This window comes from Vidua chalybeata, chromosome 1 (assembly GCF_026979565.1).
Source record: "Vidua chalybeata isolate OUT-0048 chromosome 1, bVidCha1 merged haplotype, whole genome shotgun sequence".
NCBI lineage: Eukaryota > Metazoa > Chordata > Aves > Passeriformes > Viduidae > Vidua > Vidua chalybeata.
The window spans coordinates 51,401,962-51,428,993 of NC_071530.1; the positions used below are offsets into that span (position 1 = coordinate 51,401,962).

The 27,032-nt window shown below is 38.1% G+C and overlaps 1 protein-coding gene across 4 annotated transcripts in view; it reads left to right on the plus strand.

The window, feature by feature from the left end:
- The window catches only part of TPK1 (thiamin pyrophosphokinase 1), a 294,653-nt gene that overhangs the window by 109,295 nt on the left and 158,326 nt on the right, over nt 1-27,032 (plus strand). For all 4 annotated transcript variants that reach the window (XR_008433490.1, XM_053955972.1, XM_053955892.1 and 1 more), the window contains one exon: nt 6,663-6,732. Coding sequence is in view for 3 of the 4 variants with exons in the window: in XM_053955972.1 (XP_053811947.1) it covers nt 6,663-6,732 (70 nt within the window). In the remaining variant the exon portion in view is untranslated. The remainder of the gene's footprint in view (nt 1-6,662; nt 6,733-27,032) is intronic.

Genomic DNA, 27,032 nt, shown 5'->3' on the forward strand with positions numbered 1-27,032 from the left:
TGGGCTGATACCCCCACCCCATCTCCACACTTCTTGAGGTGCAGCCCTTGCCTGCTGGCAAACACAAATGGATTTGATGACAGCATTCCACTGAACTCAAGGGGAATTTATGATCAGTACCTTTGCACAAATAGAAAAGGGTGTACACATCATTTTATCTGTGTGCATATTAATTGATTATAGTATAAATGTTACCATCTCAAATCTATAGTTAATCATTGTTATAATTGTAGGAAACACTATCAAATTGTAAATATTAATTACTCAATGACTAAGTGCTGCTAAGCCCTTTTGCACCCTTGTTTTTGCATCCAGATCCTTTGCACCCTTACCCCCTCTAGTATTCCCAGCTTCCACGTAAATAATTTCAAATTGCTTCTAATTTGATCTTCTTTTGTATGCTTTCATCTTTGTAGTAAGTAGTAGAGTGAACCTTGTCATCAAACTATATAAAGTTGTATTTTTACAAATTCATGTTAAACCCTGCTTTCACCAATATTTTTGATGGTGTTTCTTTAAGTAGCCAAACCACTCCTTTGCAACATAAGGATAGACCTATTTTAAGTAGTTAAAAAGCCTCATAGCAAGACCAGTGTCTAACCACAAAGCAGAAAACTATTATGGACTGGTAGTTGATTTGCTAAACAGAGCTGCAGCTGACAGAAGAGGGATGTCTGCAGTGCCCTGTAATTGAAATGGCATAGCAGTTGCAAACAGTCCTGATAACACAGGTGGAAACACATGGGTGGGAGGCAATAGTTTGAAATGCAGTTTGATACCCTTTCTAGCAATCTGCAACTGTACAAAGCCATGGGTTTGTTAAATTTATTTTTGCAGGTTCTGCAGGATAAAGGAGAAAATGAGACAGCACATAAATACAGATTATGCATTTTGTTGTTGGTAACTGCTATTTTTTAGTGGGACAAAAATGTGTTGGCCCTATGTATCAAGCCAACCAAGCAATTCTCTGTGTATCTACCATTTATTTCACATATGTATTACTGCCAGCACTCCAAGTCATTAATTAAGCAGAGTTCTCTTATGCATAGATTTTGCTGGCAGGTTAATTATAGTTACCAGGCTATTGAATCAATAAAGGAATGAGAGAAAGAGATTGCATACCTAGAAGAAGTTGTGTGAAATTAGAAAAGGAACACAGGGGCTATACTAAAGTAGTTTAAGGACAGTTGTCACAAATTTGAATTTAAGCAAAAAAAAAAAAAAAAAAAGATTTATTTCAAGATCTGTTCAGAAAAGAATATCTTTTAAATGCTAATTGGAAGGAATAATAGAATAGGAATAATAAGGTTATGCTTTTCTTTCCCAGGTATTGGTAATATTTATAAATGTATTCCCTTTCTATGCACTCATCTTAGTCTGCAAGAGTTGCATCTCTTCTGTGAAGTCTTTTGCCCCACCTGAATTTGCAGGGCTATTGAATATGATCATATACTTGCTCCTTTTTTGCAAAAAGCATCAGAACTAGTTAGCTCATAGCTAAGACCTCCCTTTTTTGTGTTTCATATGCTGCCCATATCCTGTCTTACAGGGACAGGAAGTTTTTTATATTTGCCAAAGGGGTAAACTGTTTCCAGTGTTTTGTTGTGTTAGAGTAATTTTGTAAAAACTAATAATTAGCCCTAAAATGATTCCTCAAATTCAGTCACTAAAGGGAAATACTTCACTGGTTACTAGCAGAAGATGCACCATTTAAAAGGAAGAGCGTTGTTCAGAAATGCTTCTGTTTCTTCATTCATGCTGCCTGTGAGAAACTCTTAGATGGGATGGCTTGATAATATGCTCTTTATGTAACTCTTCCTTGGCATAGGTGGAGCTGAGGGGTATTAACTCTTGCCATAATTTCAGACACTGCTGGACTGAACACATGCTGCTCCCAATAGCTTGGGAAGTCGTTATTGACAGTGGCATTGAGTTCCCCCTCCTGCACAATAAAACAGTTAATTTTTTGATTATGTCTCCATGCCCTAGTTCACTGACTGATACTGGAGTTATATGAGAAAGGAATCCAACAGATAGGAAAGGCAGTAATTTGGCAGATGGAGCTATTTCTGAGGAGTAGAGCATATCACAGAATATTCAGATTGGAAAGGTGGTCATTTGTCGTAATGCCAAGGAGTGCAGATTCGCATGCTAAGCTGGGGCTGCAGTGCACTTGTGTCCTTATCCTCTTACCATCATCTCTTCTAATAACAGAAGCATGAAACGGTACCATGGGGCTCTGGAGCTGAGCTGTGTAGCCAAAATCACAGGCCTCCTCTGCTTCCAGTTGTGCTTGTTGAAAAAGCTATAGCTACTAATTGCATATCCCAACGTTTTTTCTGGAGGTGTTGGACCTCCTGACCCACCAGAGCTCAATGAGCTACTTGGACAACCATTCCTTAGTATGTCTCACTTCACAGAGGCAGGGTTAACTGCTTCTAGCCCTTAGATAATGTCTTTGGTGACTTAGATTTTTCTGACATTCATAAGCAAGAGCATACTTCCATGTACAGCCCACCTAGCAAATTTGAGGGGTCTGCCATAATGTGATGGTACCCTTTGGGGCAGAAGAGGTGGTAAGAGCAAGACATTTGGTGTTCTGACAGGCCATTTAAGTTATTCTTCACTTTTTAAGCCTCACCATCCACTTTGGTTGCCCTGGAAGATAATTTGCTTTTGACCCATTTGTGGCCCTTAGCACTTCATCCATCTGTGTCACTTTCCACTTTTTAATTTTTTTTTCATCTGTTTAAATTGAAAACATCTCAGAAGAAGGTGTTTCTGTTTTCAGGATGCCAAGCTAAGCAAAATAAAGCCCAAATCTTGTTCAGGTCCTTCCGTCTGCTGAAATAATTAATGAGGTTTCATGTGAGCTGTTGCAAAGTGCGTATAGATTCTTAGATTTGCCTATGCGGTTGCCATCGTGCACCTTGGCCAAATAGTTGTTTGTAAAGCAATTTTGTCTCTAATATAAAAGGCACTGTTAAAAATCAGTTCCTGTTATTTTTCATAGAGAACTTTCCATCCAAACTGTAAGCTTAGAATTGCTGACCATCTCCTTAAACATTTCCAGATAATAAGGATACATATTCTTCCAGGTAACATATATCATTACTTTTGTCAAGCAAAGCTTAGTTCATAACTGTAGAAATATTATGCTTTACTGGCCTCCAGCCAATCTGTTAATTACCTGCTAGTTCCTTAATGCAACTGAGGCTTTGTTTGATTTCAGTGTAAGTTACTAACTTGCTGGTAAAGGATCAGTACCTCATAAATTGTTTCTCTAAATAACTTTAGAATGCTACAGAAGTTTATTTTTTCTTCTAATAAATAAGAATAAATATGTGGCGGACAGCTTTAAATTGCAGTTATATAAGGTAACTCTTTTGATCTGAGATATCAAATAGTAGCACCATATCCATGTGAAGAATATCCAAGCATCATAGATCTGTTACTCAGGCACCTTCCTTTCTTTGGGAGAATGTCAGTACTTTTACATGTACCACTGATTGAAGACTGATTTGTTTTTGTACTGGGTTGGCTGTATGATGTTTGTATCCCCAATTGTCTGTTCTGTTTATGCTGGATAATAAGTTTTGCACCTTAAAGACTTGTTCCGAGAGCAAAGGGGGGAGAGAAGAAGCACAGAGTTTGTTATCAGAAGCTGCACTTGCTCCCCTGCATCCTGCTCCTGGACTGTGTTATCTGCGGACAATGGCGGGAGAGCTCTCCTTTGCTTTTTAGTTAGTTGTAGCTAGCTGAGGCAGAGAAGTTCCCTGGACTGTGGTTTTTCTTTTTATTTGGACCTGCTTACACCTGCTCTGAAAAAAACTCAGAAAAGTAGCTGTGGCCCACCGGGCTGGGCCTGGGCCGCAGTATTTCCAGTGATGGAGGGACTGATAAGAGACTGAGTGAGCGGAGCTACAGCTCATGAAGGGGACTTTCTGAGTTTGTTTTTTTTTGGAGCAGCAAGAAGTTTTGTTAATATTGTTCTTTTTTTTTTTTTTTTTTTTAATTTTTTTTTTCTGGTGAATGCTTTGCCTGTTATATAAACTGTTTTTTTCCACTTTTCTCCAAGGAAATATTTTCCTGAACCAGTTAGGGGAGGGGCCGCTTGAATCTGCCTTCTAGAGGAACCCTTTTAGAGATTTTTCTCCCACATTCACCCTAAACCAGGACAATTTTGTACTGCTTAGTTTGGCTTGGTGTTTTTGGTCATGTTGTTTTAAAATTGTAAGATCAGATGAAGAGATCTTGGGCAAGGCTTCACTTGTGGTAAGTCCATTGAGAGAATATATAATAGTTAAGGCTCTGGCTGTGTTAAAATATTTGAGACCAATAATAGATTCTAATCTCTTTTAATGTAGCTCATCCCATTCTTTTTTTTTTTTTTTTTTCCCAGAAGTTATAAGCTACATTTTTTTTTTTTAATGTAGGAGAGTAGATGGAAAACTCACCATTTTCAGAAGGAAAAAGCTGTGACTGTCTGGAAATGTCTGGGAAACATCCTTTAAGCAGGTCATGTACCTTAGTTCGAAGCCTTGATTAGATGCCTTCTATCTGCTAAATAAGCCAGTGAACAGGATAGCTGACTTAAGGACAGGTATTACACACTCTTCTTGCAATGGGCCATTACTATGTTCTGTGTGAGCTGAACTCCCTGAGAGAACAGGTATGTCCCAATGAAAGGAAGTATATCAATCCATTTTCAGCTGTAACCTCAAGTGAAAGGAGTAGTTAAAATCTTCTAGTCAAACACAGCAGGCAAAAAGTAGTGTTCTGGTCTTGTGATTTTGTATTCATCAGACTGGATGAGGCACTTGCCTGAAGCAGAGAATCACCATAGTAAGTGGCTGGCAAGCTTCTAGAATAATCTAGAAATTTCTTCACCTAATAAGATTTCTCAGGATCAAATCTGCTTGACCTTGGCTTGTTAAAAAGGGTTTGGGTGGAGGCTGTAAGAGTGGGTGAAGTGGTGTAAGGGGACAGAGAAGAGCATGGTCTGTACAAGAAGGCTGAGGGCCGTAGTGCTTGCCATAGTGAGTACTGGAGAGAGCAGGAGCAGAAGTTGTGCTAGAAACAATACAAAGAAGTACAGTGCTTGTTCTCCTGCGCTGCTCATGGCTTCAGCCTGAAAGAAAAAAAAGAACTGAGCTATCCAAAGTCACCTGTGATGAACTGGTAGCTTTTATGTTGTCCTACTTCCTTCTTTCTTCCCCCGCTCCCCCAAAAAAATCCTCAGCCAAGGTCACATGGTACTGCACAGTAGATATTAATTTACAAACACTCCCTGTGGGAGTTCAGCACCCTCATAGGAAAGAATGATTTAAAGATGAGAGCAGCTATAGAGGTGAACTCTGTTGTCCCTATTTGTATAGGCTGGCTAAGTAGGGGGGGAGGTGGATTACCCATCTAATGTACACCAAAAGGGAAGATACAGGTTTGTATCTTTGCTGACATGTGGTTCTGACTGAAAAATAAACACCAAAGGAAAGCAGCTCTAGCTGAAAATTGGATTCTTAGCGGCAAGAAGTGCCCAATCTGATTGCACCTTTTTTTACTTGTCTCTCCTCTTTATCCCTGCTGGCCCTGTGACTTTCAGCCTTTTCAGGATTACCAGTCAGTCTCTCTGTGCCTGGAAGGAACACTCTGCCCTAGTGTGGAAGCAACAGCTTCTTTTATCTTGTGCGCTATAGTTACCTAACTTGTGGATCTTGGAACAAAACTGATAAAGACTGCTAAGACAAGATGGTCATTTTCAATCTTTAATAGCTTATCAGGTTTTTAAAACCTCATGAAAGAGCTGTGTGTTAGTTAAATGATGATTAATAGGGAAGCTTATGAAAAAAAGATACCAATTTATGTTTGATTTTGTAATAGTGTTAGATTTGTCTCTATTCTCTGACTTAAGTCTGTATAAACAAAAGGATCACAAGAGAACAGCATGTCTCTGCTTGTTTAAATCAACTGGAATTAGGGCACATGCCCTTTGTGGTCCCCAAGTTAGGTGGAAGTGCTGGAAATTATTGTGGTTTTTTATCAGGATGGTCCAAGATTTAAAGCTAAGATGTAAACAACCTACTTTATATCTGAAGAGTCAAACAGTCTGTGGGACAATATAGGAACTGTAACAAAGTTACCATTTTTGTGTCATAGGAGGGGAAAAAAGGAGAAAAAGGGTATTGTCGTTATTAACTCTTGGTTACTTTTCTTTCCCAATTGTTATGCAGGTTCCTGTAGAACCACCATAGGGAACTTTCTGCCTGGGGGAGAAGATAGTTGTGTTTAAAGTGCAAGTTCCCACTTGTGACAAGGTGGAGGATTCATCCATAGATGGAGGGTGGGCCTTTTCAGGTTTTTAGTACTTGCCTGTCTTGTAGTTTAAGCTGGCTTGGGTGGCAGGTTCAGATAGATAGAAATAAGCTATTTGCAAGTATGGTGGCAGAATCAGATGAAGATTGGCACTAGTCTGATAAAAACAGTTCAAATTTCTATTTAGAGAAACAGGGAAAGCAGTCAAGTACTGGAAGCTAAAAGCCATACAAGATCTCAAGCTTATTCCCCATGCTACTATGAACAATTAATTTACACAGCACTGTCAACTAGTTGTGGGTTTTTATTTATAATGCAAATGCACTGATATTCTCTTTCTTCACTTGCAGCTGCCCTGAGAGCTTGTGCTGATGGAGGTGCCAATCATCTCTACCACATCACAGAAGGAAGCCAGGAAAGGTATGTCAGCAATACATTTGAAGTCATTGAAGTCATTTTTCTCAATGAAAGTAAAATGTGGAGGAGCAGGATCTGTTCAGTTACTTAAGTAGCTGCTTGCTCTGTGCATGGTACTTTAATGAACTGTGGCAGGTAGTATAATATTTTCTCCCCATTATCCTAAATTTTTATTCCCAGCTACAATTTATAAAAACACAGGTAGCCTGAAACACCATTTTCCCTGAAACTCACTGGTCTTTTTTCCTCTTGAGAGCTCTGCTCTCAGTCTGTCTTATTTTGTGCATCCATCAGAGTTAGGCCTCTGAAAAAAATTTGCTGTGCCCCTAGCAAGGGTTGCCTAGAGGAATATCTGATGCTTGTCACCATGAGCTGAAACAAAGTGTGTCCTCTTCATTTTTCATGTGAGGCCTTAGAGGACATCTACTTACTTAGTGAAGTGTGATGGGTAATAAAATAGGAAGTCTTCTTTTTGAGTTAGTTTTTAATTAGCATCAGGGCATTATAAATGATCAAAGGCAAGTACAGACACTATCTATGAATGTGTACACTAGATGAGGAAATATGACTGAAAAAATGTTTTTGTTTTCTGTGATGGCATTTAAAATTGTAAAATATTGCATGTTTCTGCAGCAGAGGCATTGAGCTGGGGCTGTGATGCAAAATACTTCATTCAAGTGATTTCTTATCATTGTAGTGGAACCATGAAATATTTTGCAATCTTAGCTTACTAAAGATTCTTTTTGCTTGTCTTTAGGATTTTCAGGTATTTTGAGCACGAATTAATAAATAAGTAGCTTCATAAAAGTGAATTGATACACTGACTCTTGGAGCAAAGGAATGAGAAGGGCATCTGGTAGAAGTTACAAGTTTATGAACAGTTTTATTTATACAGCAAAATCTGACACATAGTTTGCTTTTCATCTCATGAAAAGTGTATGATGGGGACAAGAGGAAGCTCAGTTTCCTCCTCTCCTTCAGAAAAAAAGATAAGAGTTAGAGAGGAGGGCTGTAGTCCAGAAGTAAAAATTAAAGTAAAAATTTCTTCCTTTGTCACCTGTGGGAAGTTTATCTAAAGTCCTACAACTGCTGAAACCAAGACTGGAGTCTGGCACTACTGTTGTAGACTATGTTTTATAACATTTGATTTGTCCTTTTCTAGTAGTTGCTCACAGAGCCATGGAAAACTTAAGCAGGTGTCTGTTTGAATTCAAGACTGACTTGCAGCAAACAGTTCTCTTTGATAATGGTGATGCTCTCCAAAGAAAAACATTTGAGAGCTTTTGCTTTACTTTATCTGGTAACCCATTCATCTGTTCTGCACATATTTATGTTTGTATTAAATAAATATAATTCAGGGGAAAATGAATGATTATTCTTTGACTTAATAGTTCTTTCAGTCTTACATTACTCTTGGCCCTTGGAGTATTCTTTTCCTCTATCTTTCTTCTTCTCATCTTAATTGCTTTGGTTGGATATATTTTACCTTCAAAGTAGTTATTTTGAAACAAAAAAAGAAGTGCATAATTTGGATGTTTCTCTTTAAAGAAATTATTCTGCTGGAAAAAATATCCATTTACTTCTCTGAAGTATTTTTTTCTTTAAATTCCCTGTCGATTGTTATTAAAGACCTGTCTGCTCAGACTCTGCTGACATACTAATCATTTTTAATGCTGTCTTAATATTTTAAAACTATACTTTATTCAAAGCCCTGATATCTAATTGTAATGTATCAAAACCTAAAAAACAATAGTCCTTTAATTTTAGGGATATTATAATATACAGAAGATATACATAAAGAATTTGATTGATATTTTGGGCTTGATTCTCAGTGACACTAAATTTTATGAAGAATCCTTTAGAATGGGAGTTAGTGATAATACTTTTGGAAAAGAATAGCTTGCACTATGGTGCTCTTGTACTGGTATCTTCCTTTGGACTTAAGTTCATATTACAGAATCACAGAATGGGTAAACTGGAAGGGACCCCAGTGGATTGAGGAAGCCCTTCTTGTCTTTGACAGCCTTGGCCAGCTTTAATTCCAGATGGGTCTTGACCATCTTCATCTCATTTATACTTACTGTGACAACGTCTCTGTATTTGTTCCAAGTGTCCTGACACTGATTCCATTTCCTGTGTATTTCCTGCCTACACTCAAGTAATGACAGGAATTCCTTGATCATCCACAGGCCTTTTTCCCCTTGGCCTGATTTCTTTCTCACTGGGGTGCAAAATTCTTGGGACTGGAGGAAGCAATCCTTGAATATCAACCAGCTCTCTTGGACCTCTATTTCCTGCAGGTCTCATTCTCATGGGATTCTTCCAAGACGATCCCTGAAGAGGCTAAAGTTAGCTCTTCTGAAGTTCATGGTTACAATCTCACTGCCCTGCTTCCTTCTTCCCCATACTGAACTCCACAGTATCATGGTCATTACAGCCAAAGCTGTGCCCATCATTCACATCTCCAACAAGATCTTTTCTGTTTATTAGTATGAGATCAAGCACACCATTCCTTATGGGATCATCCACTTCTTGTGTCAGGAAGTAGTCATCAAGGCTTTCCAGGAACCTCCTGGATGGTTTGTGTTTCACTGTGTTGTTTCTTCCATAGATGCCAGGATAGTCAAAATCCCCCACAAGAGCCAGCACCTGTGACTTTGAGGCTGCTTCAAGCTGCCTGTAGAAGGCCTCATCCAACCTCCTCCTCCTGCCCAGGCAACCTGTAGCAAACACTCACAACAGCATCACCCTTACCAGTCTGTCATTTTATCCAAACTCATAAGCCCTCAACTCACTCATCATCCTCACCAACAAAGAGCTCAATACATTCCAAGTGTTACCTCATTCATAGAGGGAAACTCCACTACCAGTCTGTCTCTCCTAAATAGTGTATTCAGGACAACATTCCAGCCATGGGAATTATCCCCCTATATCTTCATAATCACAGTGAGATCTGTGCACACAGATCTCTACTTCCTCTTGTTTGTTTCCCATACTGTGTGTGTTGGCATACAGGCACTTTATAGAGGTATTTCATTGTGTCAATATCCCAGAAGGGGTGCAGAGGGATGATGCATAGTCTTTCTACTGGTTGTGTCTTTGGACGCTTGTGTTTAATTGAGGTATTCCCTCTTAAGCCTCCTTTTGCTGCTCTCATGGTTGCTGTAGCGCTTCCTCAGTGCTGTACAATTCTTTAACTTGCTTTTCATTATGTTGGCCTATGCTGGTGGATGAAAAGCAGCAAAGGGTGATTCAATTGCCTCCCACTCCATCTGTTTACTATTTTCTCCACTTGACTTGCTTTTGTGCTAGACCCATCAAGCAAACGAAGTTCACACCTTCCTTTCTATAGCCCTGCACAGGCTGACATGTAATGAGACTTTATGTCATGAGTAAGATGTTTTCTGTCTTCCTCTGTGTTTATGGTGTCATTTTTATGATATTTGGTTGGTTTTCCCCTTTTCTCAAAAAATCTGAGTTGCAATTATTTTTGTTTAAAAACAAACCAGTCCAAGAAAACCTTCATTTCTGTAAGTGCTAACAAGGAGAAACCATGCCAGTTTTTTTCAATGATATGTTAAAACAAATTGCCTTCTGGAGCATGAGGGCTAAGAAGTGTAACCAAAAGGGTAAGATAACTTTCCCTCAAAGAGGCTGGTCCTTGGGAGCTGTCAGTGCTGGGGACATGGGAAAGGCAGGAGTGAAAAAAGACTGAATGCTGGTGCATTTTTCTTTCTGACTCTACAGTCCAGAAAGGTTATTTTCCTTCGACTGTTAACACCAGTTCCTACTTAGAAACAAGGATTACTGCTAAACCATTCTTGATTTGCTACTAATCAGACTTAAAGGTGAGTCACTGATCTTTATGGGTTCTTTGTTCTGCCTCATTCTGTCGGCCTTGCCTATCCAGTTTTGAATTTTCTTGAATCATTATGAAGCACTGCTGTCCACTTCAGCATTAGGCTGTATCTGTATCACACTGCAGAACTTGTTTCTCAACACCTTGTGATTACATCTCAAGATATTGATTAACCTGAGTGTCACTGGCTTTCGGGTATAGAAAGGTGAAAATGCATTGAAAACTATCATCACATTGGAACCTTTAAAACCAGTCATTAGTACTTGTGTCTTGGATGCTGTTTTCCAGAGAGATGTCAAATCCAGTGTGTACTCAAGTTTTGCAGTGTTAAGAGCATCAGGTTAAAGAAAGGAGCGGTGACCTCTACAATATGAAGGATAAACCAATCATTAAAAATACTGTGTTTCTGGAGTTCTGGTTAGTGTTTCAGACTGACTGTGTGACACTAGTTGGCTTACCTACAGTCACAGATAACATCTCTTTCACTACCCTTTCAATTTCTCCCTGCGAACTGTATAAAATACAAGAGTAGCAGTAAAAATGTAGAGTAACTGGAAAATGGTAGCATTTTCTACATATTAAACATAAATGGGGTGAACTCAGGTAATGCATGAAAATGCAGCTGCTACTATACAATTCTTTTCTGAACAGGCCATAAATGCAGGCAGCTTCAAGAAGCTCTACGGGAGTTTTTAAAAATTAGGAACAAATTTTATAGACATTTCCAGTGCTAAATTTCAAATACAGACCTCAAAAATATCTTTTTTTACAATCAACTTATATCTTTAAAATCCTTGTCACAATGCAATTCCACTTCAGCTTTAGCTTGCCTAACTTCATCCATCCCCAGGCAGAGCTCTGTGCACTCTAGCTTCTCAAAGAAAGCACAACTCTTCTTTCCCCACCTTCCTATCCTGTTCTTCCTAAAAAGCCTACATCCCCTCATTGCAACACCCAGTCATGTTTCTGTGATCCCAACAAGACTGTAGCTCTGAAACTGCACACAGATCTCTTTGTTTTCTCCCAGGCAGCACGCATTTTCCAGGAGTTTATTTTGCATCAAAGCTTGAAAGCTAAACAAAAGTTTAACCTTTGAATAGGAAAAGTAAGCTAATATAACTTCCATGAGGAAAAATTGTCATCATCATATATTTGCCTGGATGAAAAGTGGAAATATGAATAGTAGTGTCTGTATCTTTTGACAGTTTCATGTGTGCATTTTAGCAATTAATGAGGGTTAGTAGTGCCTTGGCTACTTTAATTGGCTATTTATAGCTTACACTGAATTTGACTAATCTAAGAACTAGTGCCTCCATTGACAAGACAACCAAAAGAGAAACGTCTGGACAACAGCTACCAAAACCCATCTATAAAATAAGATCTATTTTTCCTGAATAACCTTCTACTCATGGAAAAGTGGGTCCCTAATAAGATTATTAGACTGAGAAATTTGCTGTGTTCCGTATTGGATTAGAAATAGAGTACTTATGAAGGTAATTAGCCATTGACATAACTTAATATAGAGTTGAGAGGAATTCTTGGCTTGAACTCTTTAGATTAAACTGAGTATTGTTTTTAGGACATCTTATATTCAGGCAAAATTTAGGGCACTGATGCAGAAAACACTGAATGAGATTATCTGAGTATGGAGTTCTACATGAAGAGTACAATGATCATTTCTTGTCTTTAAAATCTACTCATTGTATGATTTGGGGAGGATGTTAGACTGTTATACTCATGAAGTTTTTGCTTCATTCATGGTGTTATGAGAATATGTTTTAGTACTGTTTAAAAAATATATAACCTGTAAAACTGTGAGGTCAAAGCCAGCACCTTTGCTGCTAGTGGTGAAGAGTTCTTTGGTTTGAGGGATTACAATCCAAAAGCCAAGAAAGTTGAAAGCTCAGGTGTGGCAGCAGCTCTCTGGCCATAGAGAGAAACAGGCATCATCCTGAGAAAGGCTATGAGAAGATCAGAGAAAAGAATGAGAAACAATTTCTATTTTAACTTGCTGCACCTGTTGTTGTGAACATGTGGAATGTGTTATGGAGATTTGTTTACCAAAGGGTGGTTTCTTAATTAGCCAATGGTGATGGTGTTTGGACTGGAGGACCAATTAAGTCCACCTGTATTGTAACTGTCTGTAAAAGAGCAATGGGTTTCTTAATAAAGATTATTGATCAGCCTTCTGTGAATCATGGAGACTATGCCAATTATTTCCTGGCTGGGAGCCCGTTGCAGTGACACTCAGGCAGTGATTTATTTGTCAAATAGCTTAAAGGAGATCTTTTACATCAGATATTTTTGCCTGACATAAAAACTATAGCAGTGTTTAAAGATCAAAATTAGAATCTTGTGTTTATCCTAATAAATTCTGCAGGAGTATTCAGAAAAAGAACCTCCCAATCTACAGTTTCCTCCTTTAGGAAATACCTGACTCAGGGTCCATTTTTAAATTTTTAGAAAACAGCTAGGCACCAGCAAATTTAAAGAAACTGAAGAAATCTGTCTCTTAGTGTTTGGAAGGATTAATCCATTTGAAGTTACATAATGTGTTTGCTTCAGGTAGTGCAGATGAGAAATTCTCAACATACCTCAGGATCATGTAATTTTTTGTTTTTTTCATTTATATCTTCAATTTAATTACTTTCACTCGATTGCATTTTCAAATACATTTATATTCCAGTAGCAGTACACTGTTAAGTCAAGGTTTGTTTCAGAAATAGTGAAGAGTTGAGGTAGCAAGGCATGAATATCATGAAATATGCATTGTTTCAGTCCTCAATTTACACCAAAATTAGCTTCTTGTATTGGAAGGGGTTTCCTGAAAGTATTAGGGCAGTAATATAACTAGGCATATCAGACTTAATTTGGTCTCTGAATCAAATGCTTACAGAAATTATGAGAGTTGGAAATCATTAGTCTATTTTTTTTTTTTTTTACTGCTAGGTTCATCTTCATATTAAACAGCTGTATAAGCCAGACCCGGGAGTATGTATTCTTCTGGAGTAAAGGAGTTATTTCTATTCACTTAGTCATCTTATGCTATAAAGGAAAAATCTGAGCATTACATAACAATTAGTTCAGATTCACATGAGAATTTTAGGAGGGGCAGAAGTATTCTTTTGCATATCACAAGAAGTGTAGATATATTTTGAGAGAGACACCAGCAACTGGGTTTACTTGGCAGTGCTTTTAAGTGAACTTACTACATAAACCATAATAGAAACTGGGCAATTTTTTTTTCTTTATAATTCCCTCAAACTGAAAATCAAATGGCAGATAATAATAAAACATATGGTCTTAGAAATATTAGAAGTATCTAGGTGAGATTAAATTACTCTTCATGTTGAATTTCTATTGCTTTTGCTAGTCAAGATGGTGATTTTAGAATCATAGTAATATTTATTACTAAAAATGATGGGAGGTGACAGTGCTGCCTGCTGTTCTGACCCATGAAATTTAGATTTCTAATAGAAAGAAGGCTTGGTCACATCATGTCCTTACAGAAGCTGTGAAATGGCTGGCTTTTCATCCCCAAGGTACATGTGTATACGTGGATGTATGAATGCCTTGTTTCTTTTATGTCAGGAGATAGTGGAAGCAAGTTACTACCTTACTACAGGACCATGCAGTCTTTACAGGAAAAGAGTAGAAAAGAAAAAGCAGTCCTCAGTAGAACATCTGGATATGATTCACAAGAGGCAGGTGTAAATGGATCAGGTTTTGTGTAGAGCAGGAGTGAGAGTATTGTCTACAGGTTAAAATGGAGAACTGGGAACCAAGATTTTTATTTTGTTCCTTTATTAATTTGCTCAAAGTCATGCATTGAGTTACAAAATCATCTCACATTCTGAGTTAATCACCTTTAAAATGCAGAAAAATAGTTCTTAAGAATAAATAAAATACTCTCCTCATTCATATGATCTCATCAGAGTTTCTGATATTTCCTTGTTAAAAGATAAGTCTGTCAAAGGGCCAGGTATCATTCCTGATGACATCAGTATTTAATAATGAATAGTAAGTCCTAGGTGGAAGCAGATTTGATCTCCATGAATGCTCCAGGGATCTTCATGCTTTGGCATAAGTCCACTGATTTTCTTTCTTTTTTTTCATACCTCAAGATATTCAAAGGTGGCATTAGGACCCCGTTTCAGTCACATCAATAAACATTAAGCATGAATCTCTGCTTTTTTGGAATTATTCTAATCTTGCTTAGGAGTAGATAAGAAGGACCAAGACAAAAGTCTGGGGAGATGGAGTGATGAGCAAATACAAAACAGGTAAACAGTTCAACTTTAGAAACAAGGTCTCCTGGCTGCAAGTAAAGTGTTTTGCCCATAAGACTACTCTGTCCCAGTAAGATCACCATAAACCAAGTTTAAATTTCCAACCAGGAAATCAAAGGGTCATTGATCTGTCCAGAACAGCAGTTCTAGGGAAAAAAAAAATTAAAAAACAGGGAAAAGAAGGGGCTAAGAAAAGGAGAATAAAGGGACACTTTCAATTAATCCCAGGTCTTTCAATAAGAGGGTCTGTACTGCTTCACCGTAATCTTCAAATAGCTGTATCTCTGCCCCTAGTGTACTGTAAGCGGAGGAATGTCATTGCCATCTGGGTGATTTCTGGCTTTATGACATGGTAAAAATCATTTATTGCCACCCAATGCTAGAGGTTAGGACTTTGTAGTGATAAAATATCTCTGCATTGAGTCATATCTGGAACAAGCAGCTTTGAAAAGACTTCTGAGCTGGCTAAAGAGTATTCAGCACTTTATAGTGATTTGGTCTGTTGTGCCTAAAGAGTAATTTTCAGGATTCAGGAGAAGCTGGCTTTGTGTGTAATATTAGGGTGAAATGTATGCCTTTGTTTCCTTTGTATCTCTCACTATCAACAGAAATCAAGGATTATGCCAGCAATGCTTGTTTTTATGGAGCAATGGTTTCTACAGATGTTTGGGACAGGCTGGGGACTGGGCGGTTGCCTGTTCTTTAAACAAAGCAAAACTAGAAAGTTCTTACAAGCCTCAAACCAAGCTGGGTCTTTGCTGCAATGTCATTTAAAGTACAGATTTTATATTGAACATGTCAAGAATGATCTTAGATTTGAAAAAAGCTCTGTTCAGACCTGAGAAGAATGCCAAGAGCAGTATTCAATTAGGGAGCACAGAAATTCATGTGCTATCAATGCCTTAAAATGAATGCATGTTAACAAATGACCTTGAAGTTGACTAATCTGCTCTGTTGCACTTCAGACATTTCACACTTCAGACATTTAGGGAGGAATTACTAGTGCTATTCTCTTTTTTGTTTTTTGGTTTTCTTTTTTTTTCATAGCCTGGAAAATGTTGGGGAAGAGCAGGTATAGTTCCTTGCAGCTGACTTCAAATTATGGTATATTACCTAATGGGACTGAACACAAAAAATACGTATAGATAAATTATTCAGATTAGTTTTTGCTGTCTCTAAAATGTTCTTTTAGTAAACGTATTAGTGATTGTTGGAGCATAAACATATTCTGGGTGTTTATTGCTTGGTTTTCTTTCATATTCTCTTTCTTCAGTAGACTCTGCTCTCTTTCTATAAATATGTGAATGCCAGAAGCTCTGACTTTTAACAATCTGCATTCAAATGGACATTTTTATTTTCAGAACAGATGATTCTATTCTTCAAATCTGTTTAAATTTAGTGTTAGTGAAGCCAGAAGCTTGCGAATGGGGGGACTTTATGTATCATAGAATATGATGAGAAGTAAAACTTGAGAATATAAATCCATCCATCTTTATTTTTCCTAGTTGTTCTGGTAAGATTTGTTTTTAAATCTAATTGCATTCCAAGAGTGGTTTCATTTTATAAATGGACTCTTTTCATCTTTTCATTTAAAAATGTTTTGTGCCACAGTTGTTTTCACAGAAAATGCTGTCAAAAACAAGGAACTGTGCTCTAAAACTATGATCAAGGCTGCTTATTACAGTTGATAACTGACAATATTTAATAAATTTACTTTTTAGGGTCAAGAGATGAATACCCTGTGCATCTTCTGACAAGGATAAACTATAGAGCAAAAACTGCAGAACCAGTTGCAAAGCCATTCTCATGAAGGGTTGAGCATCAATTAATTGCTGGTTAGTTGAAAATTGGACTAGATAAGGTTGCCAGTCAGCCCAGCAAATTCCATCATTTAAGACAAGAGAGTTAATCCTTATTAAAAAATCGGAGCTCTGAGCTGTCAAAGAAACAGTTTTGTTCTGCTGCCAGAAATAACTTGCTCAAGTATGTGGGTAATGTGTACAGTGGTACCTCCAAAGCTGCTCTTGGATACACTTATATTCAGAGAAACTAAAATCTTCAACTAATAGTTAATACAAAAATCACACTCTTGGGTATGCACATTCCTCTCTAACCACCATACTACTGGCCTTATTTAGGTAACAGCCTGGGCTCCATTCTTGCAAAATGGTGGAGGAAAAAATCTTGTAATGCTTTGAGTCAGTTATGCTAAATAAAAAAGGAGATAAATTGATGTCTCTTGCATACAGACTTAAAAAAAAAAAAAAAGTTTTAGTTGGTATACGTGAAAAAGTAGTGAATGTCAATTATAGAGAAATGTAGAGAATTCTGATTTTTGAGCAAGGGAAGAAAGATCTGTTTTTGATAATAGATAAAATGAAAATACATCAGGAATTAATGCTAAAAGATAGTCAAAAGCCTGTTGGAAATTGTATAAGCTGTACAGAAATATCTTGCATACTGATCCCAAATAAATGATCAGAATATTGTCTGTAGGTAGATTAGATCCAAGGTTACAGTGTCTTAAAATTAATGGAAATGAATCAAGGTCCACTGGGGTTGTGTTTTGATGCTTTTCTACCTGTGTGGGACATTCCACATGAGCAAGTCTAGAGGGTATTTGCAAACGGGTTTTGGTGTCTCTGCAGAACCCTGGACCAGTATCAACACATCCTTCAGCTCTGACTCATTAGCTCAGCTATGAAATAGGGTGTTTCAACTGAAATATGCACTAAGGCACTAAGATGGTTTCTGATACTAGTGGGAGCATCATCTGTGTGCTGGGGGCATTGCCTTTACTTGCAAATATTTTCCATTTTTCTTATATTTTGTAAGCACTTGTGTACATATCAGCACCTCAGGAAAGATTAGCATTGCAAGGGTATGACTACAAGAGTGAACTTGAGAGAGATGAGATCAGTAGATAAAGGGCTGGATGACAACTCTAGCATACCACCAAAATACCTGTATGTTGCAATACAGTCTGAACATGGAAACATTCAGAATAAAAATGCATCTGTCCTGAACCAGTTCTTTTTGGCTCAAACAGAGACATGTGTATGTACTGTACAAAGAAATTATGGAAGTGGGCTAAGGAAGAGACGCACTCAACTTCTGTTAGCTTTGGAGCGATGTCCTTGTTTGTTCCTCTGAGTACCAAGGAATATTAAACTGACTACAAAATAAAAAGGGTCATACAAATAATACTTGAGAAAGAATACAGCTGAACGTGGTTGAAAGTTATGTTTCATTCTAGAGAGAGAAGAAACAAACCAAGACTGACCAGTGACTATCTCTGTGGGCACACAGCATGAAGATCCTGTAGAAATTATGTTGTGACTTTTTTCAGGATTTTGAAACTAACCTGGTGAATGAGAGGAGCTGCAATTCCATGCAAGCTTGTCAGTTTTGTTATCCTTTTACTGTTACTTAGGTATTTTTCTTTATTGTCACAACACAGAAATAGATGGGACCTGTGCTTGTTGAATAGGGACCCAAATCGCCTTTAGTACAAATTCAGGATGTTCTATTGACTTAATTGGTACAAAATTAAGCACTAGATGCATAGGCAATTATACCCTTTCCATGTATTGCCCTGAATTCTTGCATTATAACTAATGTTTTACATAATGAATCACTTCTCCATGGTGATTGCAAACAGGGAAATCACCACAGCTGGATCTAATGTTTTCAGCAACCTGGTATTGTTCCAACAGTCTGTGAAATGGATGGAACAACAGCGAGACTCCTACTGTTGCTTTGTCAGTAAACACATCTTCCAGAGACTGGGATATAATTAATTTTTATTCCTTCTGCTTAAACAAAAAAAAAATCCTAAACCAAACAAAAAAACTTTTTACTGTGTAAATATTGTTTGAGCATCTATTACTCTGATTCCAACATTGGCAATAGTTGGAAATTTTTACTACTTACTGTATGTGAAGCAACTTTGAGGTGCCCACACAGTGATCAAAATATTTAGATTATTTTAAATATTAGCAGTAAGATTAAGAATGAAATTAATCCTGTAGCAATAAATTATTCTTGGTCTAAGACTAATTCTTGGTTTATACTTGGTCTACGTCTTGAGGGATATCCCACCTACACAGAGTGCTTAACTCTTAAACTGCCTGGTGGTTAAGAAACTTCATCTGGAATAAGTTTCTTTCTTTTGAAGAAAAGCTGAATGGGGAGTTGAAGGTACTCGCATAATGTGACTAACAGGGATGTGTAGAGAAAATGTTTTGTATCACAGAGTACACATATGTGTGCAGTTTGGTCTTCATTTTCTCTAGTGTTTTGATGTCTGTGTAAAGGGTATCTGGCAAATTAAAAAAAAATAATAGAATCAATAAAAAAACATATAGCTCTTCCCCTTCATTTATTCATTGTAAGTGTTTTGCAGAAATTAGAGTGATTGTCTAAGTGAAAAGAAATGTAGGGGTTTGCAACTTGAGACTGGATTAACCCATTTGTGTGGAGAGACCTAATAGGATGCCAGTGAAGAAGATTGATAAGGATCAGCAGGTTAGCAAAGGTATATTTTTATAGTGCTTGATATATGAAGCAATGACAGAGGGAGGAGCAATGGCAGCAGATAAAAGGCTGTGCCTTTGGGCTTCCCCTTTTTCTTCAGCATAAAAAAGAGACTGGTGTGTGGGTGTAACTCAAAATATTTTGTATGAGACCAGTAGGATTTTTAGGTCAGCTTTTGTTCTTTTGTTGTTTTTTTTTTTTTTTAAGCTTTTGAGTGGGTAGTAGAATGATTGATTGATTGATTGATTGATTGATTGTTTCTGCAATTAGTGTGTGTTAAAAGTCCAATGATATTCATTGTTCAGTGGTGGGCATCCAGCTGTGGGCCAGAGCAGTGCCTGTGGTTGTCATTCCCTCTGCACAGAAGTGAAGCCACTCTACAAAGGCTTGGAATCATAGAGTCTTTATGCACCAATGTAACAGAACTTTGAATATCTCTGTTTCTTTGTCAGCAGGGTTTTTGCCTTGGTGTTAGGAGGATCTAAACAGATTAGAGATAGATATAATCAAAAAAAGGCAAAAATTGGAAGAGAGGGAGAAAAACAGGCACAAGGAAAAAGATGGAAAGGGAATGAAAACGTTTTTGAGACTAAAGCTGAGAAGGAGAAAAGTCTGGAATAAACCTAGCTAATGACTCCAGTGGAGCAACTGTTGTTCTGTAAGAGAGAAAGAAAGAAAGGCTTTGCTATTTTCCTCTGCAAGTTCCAGCAGTATCCGTGGGAGGATTGATGTTTTCTAATTTTGTAAGCTGCAGCAGTGGTGTTAAATATTGGTGACAGATCAGATTGGAATCGTGCACCTAAAGGTATCTTGAGTAGTGACAGAAAGGCTGTCCCAAAAAGATACCTGAAAAGAGTCAGTAAAGAGTCCAGTGCCTTTTTCTTTCTTTTATGTTAAAACATCATCTGTGAGGTTTGACAACAAATGGTTGTAATTAATGAAGTGACAGATGTGGATGTCAATATCTCTTCTTTCTGATGCATTCAATTGTAGGAAAAAATGAAAATTTTGCATAAGGTGATTTTGGGGTGGTTTTGTACAGGGGGGAATTGTATGAGGAGCATGCATGGATTGATGTGATTTTTAGCTCTCAGAAAGAATTCTCAGGATGGTGAAGAATCCATTTTGAGTTAACATTCCTAGCAAGTGAGTTACTGGACCGGCACCCACTCTGCAAGCACCAGTCTGCTCTGATTGGCACCAAGGGGCCAACATTAATCCATTGTTTGAAGCTTTACAGCAAAGCAGTGAAAGCAGTTGTACAAGCTGTGGTTCTGCTTCTCATCTTGTGAAGGGGTTACTGCTCTCCGATTTCCATTCAGAGTCACAGTGTTTCAGCTTGAACAGCACTTTCTGACAAAGACAGGAGCTGGAACTGTACTACACTGTCATTTGGCTTAGTGGGATACTTAAGCTTCTGCTGGCTTAAACAGATAGGAATTAAATGGACAAATCCCTCCTCATTTCATTACTCCCTCTTCTCTGCCCTACAGTGAAAGTAATCGGGAAGAGCGTTCATGATCATGTTTACTGTAATGACCCTCTCCTTTGGGGATACTCTTGTGGCATCTTTTAATGGTAATTTAGTATTGATTTATGATTCTAATTAATATGCTGTGGCTCTTGTTCATTAAGTGACCACATGCAGGGTTCTTGTATTTTGTGTGTTCCCTGTAAAAACCTGTGCACTTCATTAAATCTCTACATTAAAGAAAGTATTTCCAGGCAGAGCAATATTCCAACAGCACACAGCAAATGTGCAGGAGGGTCCCAAGGTCACAAACTCCTTTCAGAGGTTAATTAAGTCTGAAAGAAAGATATTCTGTTGTAATTAAATAGTAATGAATGAGAGGCCAGGAATATTTGGTGCATAATGCTGTACCATGAGGCAAAGCCAAAATCACCAGAAAATTTATTGTTTTATTTCATATTCTATTATAAAATACCCTTGGGTGTCAGTGTAATTTTTATTCTCCAACTTGCCTATGACAGAATGGGGATTAAGTGGTCAGCACTGTCATGCATATATGTGATCATAATACACCTCAGTAGGGGTTTCAAGAACTCTAATAGCATTCCCAGTATGCTGAAGAGGGCTTTCATCAGGAGTGTGATGCCTTCCCCATTCTGCAGAATCACATTTTCAGTCAGAGGGGAAAGTACTTCCTTTGCCACGTTCACATTGGAAAAGCCATGGCAAGTTTTGCCTTCTTTTAGTAGTGCCAGCAGAAATACAGTCATGTTCATGACCCTGTTTAAGAGCTCATCAGAATTTTCCTTTTAGTTCTTGTGCTTCTGGGATTTAATATTTCAGCCTGTTCAAGTGCATTAGGCTAGATCATGGCACAGGACCATACACAAGCTTTCAATCCAAGCTACAAGTGTAGCTTTTTCTTTATTGTTTTCCCCAGCCTTCTTTGAAAATTAGCCAGTTCCAACATTCACACACTGACTTGGAAACACCCTGTTATCTCTGAAGAGTTAATTATTTTAATCTCTAAACATATTATAGGAATCTAGAGACCAAAAGCATGAGTTACCAGTAGGTTGTAGCTTTAATTCCTTACTTCTCTGTTTAAAAAGTAATTTTAATTATTTTATTTTCTCATCTGAAAGCTGCATTTGCAAACTCTTTTTCCCACATTGTAAAAGAAAGAAATGGAAAAAACTGCTCCTACATACTCCTCCTTGGAGCTCTTCTATGCACCAACATCAGCCAGAAGCACAACTGAAAAGAAGTGGCCCTTTTATTCCACAGCTTGACCTCTGGAAAAGCTGCATTGGCTTGTGAGTGCTGCAGCCTGCCCTTCTTGGGCCTTGGACCTGGCTGTGACCCCATGGTTTGGAGCAAAGATATTCTCCACCTCCCTCTCTGTCATGGATGTACCTATCTAGGTAAGGGAGGTAGTGTTTCTTAGAATTAGGGAGCCACATAGCCTGAAACACTTCAGACAGGATCCCCAAAAACTGCTGCTGTGTGAAGTGCACCTCAGGTTCATTGCTACCTAGAGAGAGCGGGTGTGCTGCACTTCCTAGAGTACATGGACCTAGATTTGAAGATGAGAATGGTCCAAAATCTTGGTGCCTTTTTATCAGCATGTAATCCAAATTCCAATTTATTACCAGCTGGTTGGCTGGTGCAGGCTTGTTTTGCTTTGGAACTTAACAGGTATTTAACAGGATTTAGGCAATGGCTTTGCTTATAATGAAGTAGGGTTTTCTGTTAATCTTCAGGAGGACTTTCCATTTCTCTCCAAGAACAATTATAAAAGTAATCTCAGTGACAGTTTTTCTGCCAGTAAAATATGTATCTCTTACCTCATTATCAGGCAGATAGGTCTAATCCTCCTAACTTTACACATTTATCAAAAACTTATCAACCTGAGAATTAATGTCCTGTTGGCATTAAAATGTGTGGAAAGAATTATCTAGCAGTGAATTTTAGACTGAAGGAATGGTCCACACTGTCATTCAGATGAGTGACATCTTCTGTTGAATGACATCTCTAATAATGGTTACACTCCATGTCACCTGTGGTAGTCTTCAGACTATTTCCAGAACATCTCAATATACACTAATTCAAAGTGTCTGATTCACAGCTCATCTGTGTCCAGTCTTTTCCAAAACATTTCCAATGCTGCATCCATTCAGGGTTCTCCTCTCCCTTCTTGTAGTGCACATGGTGCAGATGGCAGCAGGGATATTAGACCTCTGAATGTCTTCCCTAAGGAAAAATTAATGTAACTGTATGTAAAGGGAATAGCTTTTAATAAGTGCTCATCATTGCACTTGTATTATTTATAGGCATATCTGTGTCCTCAAGATCTAGTTCTCATCATATAAGAAAAGTTAATTAATGTGTTGAAATCTAATAAAAGATTAAGTCAAAGTGATTATGACAATAATAGAACTTCGTAGAATAGCAGTTAGGGGTTATATAATTTTTTTAATCACAATAAATTGTGACATTCATATGGGGGTATTATTACTTTTTTTTTTTTTATAATAAGCAGGGCACCAAGAGCATCATAGTTAACATAAAATTATTTTCAGCTACTCTGCTTGATAGAAAACTTGTGCAGAGGCCAATACAGGGATTTTTCTGGAATATGTATTACTTATCAAGAATGAGGTATTTTCTATCTGAGAGTGCTTTTAGCCCACATAGACAAATAGAGGGAAAGGAGGGAAAGGAGGAGGATTGAGGAGGTACATGTATGTTTATAATGTTTCTAATGCCTCAATCCAGTGCACAGGCTTTTTTTTTTCTGTGATTGCCTCTAAAAAATAAGCACAAATCTATACATTGACCTGCCTGCATCTCATATCTGTCAGGTAGGTAGTTATCTCAATGCTTTCATTTGTGCTCTGAAGTGGCAATAAACTAAATGCTGCAGACACAAACAGGAAGACTGGCTCAGGTTCTCTTCAAACTTTCCCTCCACAGTACAATTTCCTTGCTTTAGATGCAACATTAATAAGGACAGCCAGCTTAAGTAACAGGCAGTAGGAGCTTGGTAGGTAGATCCTAGCCACAGCCTGTATATTAAAAGCTTAATAGCTTCACTTCCATGTCAAACCACGACATAGCAGTAGTAGCACCTACTTGCTCTGCTGAAAATTTGCTGTAGCACCCTAGTCTGACTGGTGGGTGGGGGGAGATGGACAGGCACACACATTTGTTTCTTGAACACAGTTAAGACTCTTTTATGTGAAGCTGGCAGTGTTCTGGAAACAAGCACAGCAAATACTGCCATTATAACTACTACCAGTCTCTGAGCTGTTTTAAAGTAGCTCAGATTTATATACACTTCAGTCAACCAAGTTCTCAATGTAGCCTTGGAGACCCTTCACAGTGCCCTTTAGATTTCTCTTGGTCATGCTTGCAGATTTTTTGTTGGTTGGTTTTTTGTTTTGTTTTGTTTTGGTTTGGTTTTGGTTTTGTTGGTTTTTTTTGGGTTTTTTTTGTTTTTTTTTTTTTTTTTGTGTGTGTGGTTTGTGTTTAGTTGGTGGTGATTGGTTTTTTCCCTTAGCAAGGATTATGTCGAAAATTGCTCTGTTTTGAATGTATTAAAATATAACAAAATAATTTTACATCCTCTTCTGCTCTACCAATTCTGAATGCAATGGTGAATTTGCTTCTGAGCTTGAGTTTTGCATTGGATTCCTTGTGTGCTCTGACTCACCAGCTGTGTTGTGCATAGCTGTGCTGGTTTCAGATGGAGCTGATACAGAGCTTTGCTCTCCCTGGAGAGGAAAGATGCTGTCTATGTATACAGCCAGGCAGGGCTGTACGTGTACAGGTTTGAAGGACTGGGACCTAAGCGAGGATTTTAGCACATGTGTGCAAATTTCTGGTGCTTGTCAGTGACAGCTATAGTTAAGGCCTCACAGTGGTAGAACTATAATGTGATCTGAAGGAAGGATTACTTGCAGACCTTGACCTCTTGCAGAATTTTGCTGCCTTTATATATTTATCATCCCTGGAATTGTTCAAGACCAGTCTAGGTGGGACTTTGAGCAACCTGATGTCATAGAAGGTGTCCCTTCCCATGGCAGTGGGGTTGGAACTAGATGATCATTAAGGTTCTAGCCAATGTAAATCGTTCCATGATTCTGTGAATTGCTGTTAGCTTTTTCTCCTGAGTTAGGACTGCCAAATTTGTACCAAGCATAAAAACCAGCACAGACTCCTGTGATTATTTATGCTGAACTGAGGATCAGTATTTCCTTGGTAAAATTAGTTTAATAAGCAGAAGGCGACATTTTAGTAGGTCAAATGAGAGTCCCATGTGTCCACAGTAGCCACCTCCCAGGTATGAGAGGTATGAAAGGATATGGCTTGGTTCATCCTTTTGGTATTTATCATCTGTGGGCTAAAATGTGAAATAATTAATAAAAACCAGATCCTCAGCTTTTATAAGTTACCTTGGCTTGATTAGCTGCTGATCATTTATTCCAGCTGAAGATGGGAAAATATTTTATCTTCTGAATATCTCTTTGGCAGCTGGTGAAGGAAGCTCTGAGAAGCAAGAAGGACTTCAGGTTTTGACATGGTACTTTGGCCAGTTCAAAATTTAGGGGTATTTCCCTTAAGGAGTATTTCCCACCCTTACACTGGATACCATGGCTGTGTAATTACACTGTCTTCAGATTAGCCATCCAGGGAGCTGCAGGGAGCTTCCCTGTGGGTTTGGGGATGGTAATGCCTAACTTCTAAAACAGGCTTTTTTTTTAGGAGGCATTGGAAGCTGTGCTGACTGCCAGGAGGAAGAACCTGACTGCAGCTAAGCTATTGAAGAAATTTAACAGCTAGAATAGCATTTCCTTGTACTTGGGAAAGGAGGGCTAATTTTTTTTTAATTCATCAGGCATGACTTTCTGAACTTTCCTTGTTTCTGGTGTTTCTAAAAGGGAGGAAGAAAAGAAGGAATTCTTCTCTTCATGATCATTAATGGGAGGCTTAGACATCTTGAAATTTTGAAGTCCCCTGCCACAATTCCTTATTCCCTTTAGTCACTTCTGGTTTTGTGGTTGCTCCAAGTGAGTGATTTAGAGAGGATATGTTGAAAATGGACATAGAGCTTCCTGGCAGAGGAGATGTGTTCAGGAAGCACAGCCAGGAGCCCCAGCAGACCCCATGGAGGGTGCATCTGAAATGCCTGTTCCTTCTGCCTGGAAAAAATCAAACTAGCTTTTGATTGGAAATTGTTTTTCTTTGGATGAGAACAAAAGCTGTGAATAAGCACTTGATTCTTAGAACAATTTTTTTTTTTTTTTGGTTAATTCTTCTCCCACTTACATCTCTTGAAGCATTCAGGAGAAAGAGTTGATTATTTAAAAGCACTGCGATTTGTAGCTGCTGTAGAGAGGAAAAGAAAAAAAGAAAAGAAAGACACTTTTGGATTTATATATGGCTTTTCAGTAAGATAAACAGCTTTTTTTGATCACAGTGGATGTCTATGTCATACCAAGCTGGCATTCCATGACAAGTGGCTGCTGTTCTTCCTGCCCAACCTGCTGGAACACCTCCAGGGTTTCTATTCAGGGCCATCACTGAAATGCATAGAGTGAGTTTACTTTTAATGGCTCTGTTTTAACCAGGAGGAAATAATTATAAAATAACAAATTGAAAGAGAATACCTACAGGTTTTTAGGCTTGTTGTATTCAGTAAATATTTCATTAGAGAACTCATGGAAAGGTAAAAAACAACTATTTAAATTTTAACTTTTGAAAATGTAGTAATTTTTGTACATTGGAAAGGTCAGTCTTTACAATGAAGGAGCAAACCTAATTTTCTGTTTAGTTTTGAACCATACTGTTGGAGGCATATGAAACAGAGCACTGAAGCATTTGCATTTCTCCTACTTGATTGTTGTATCCTCAGTCAAACCCAGTGCAGCAGGGACTGCCCTTCTCACTGAAATGAGTGTTGGACAATCACTTCTGGAGGGATTCTTTTTAGAACATATCCTTTTATAACAACCTTAGTAATGGTGGAGAGCAGGGAATTTGAAATGCCATAGTTGCACATGACCTAACTCAAAGCACTTGCATGTACCAGCTTCCACTGGAGCAGCTTTCAGTTTTCAAATAAAATGGCTGCCAGTGACCATGC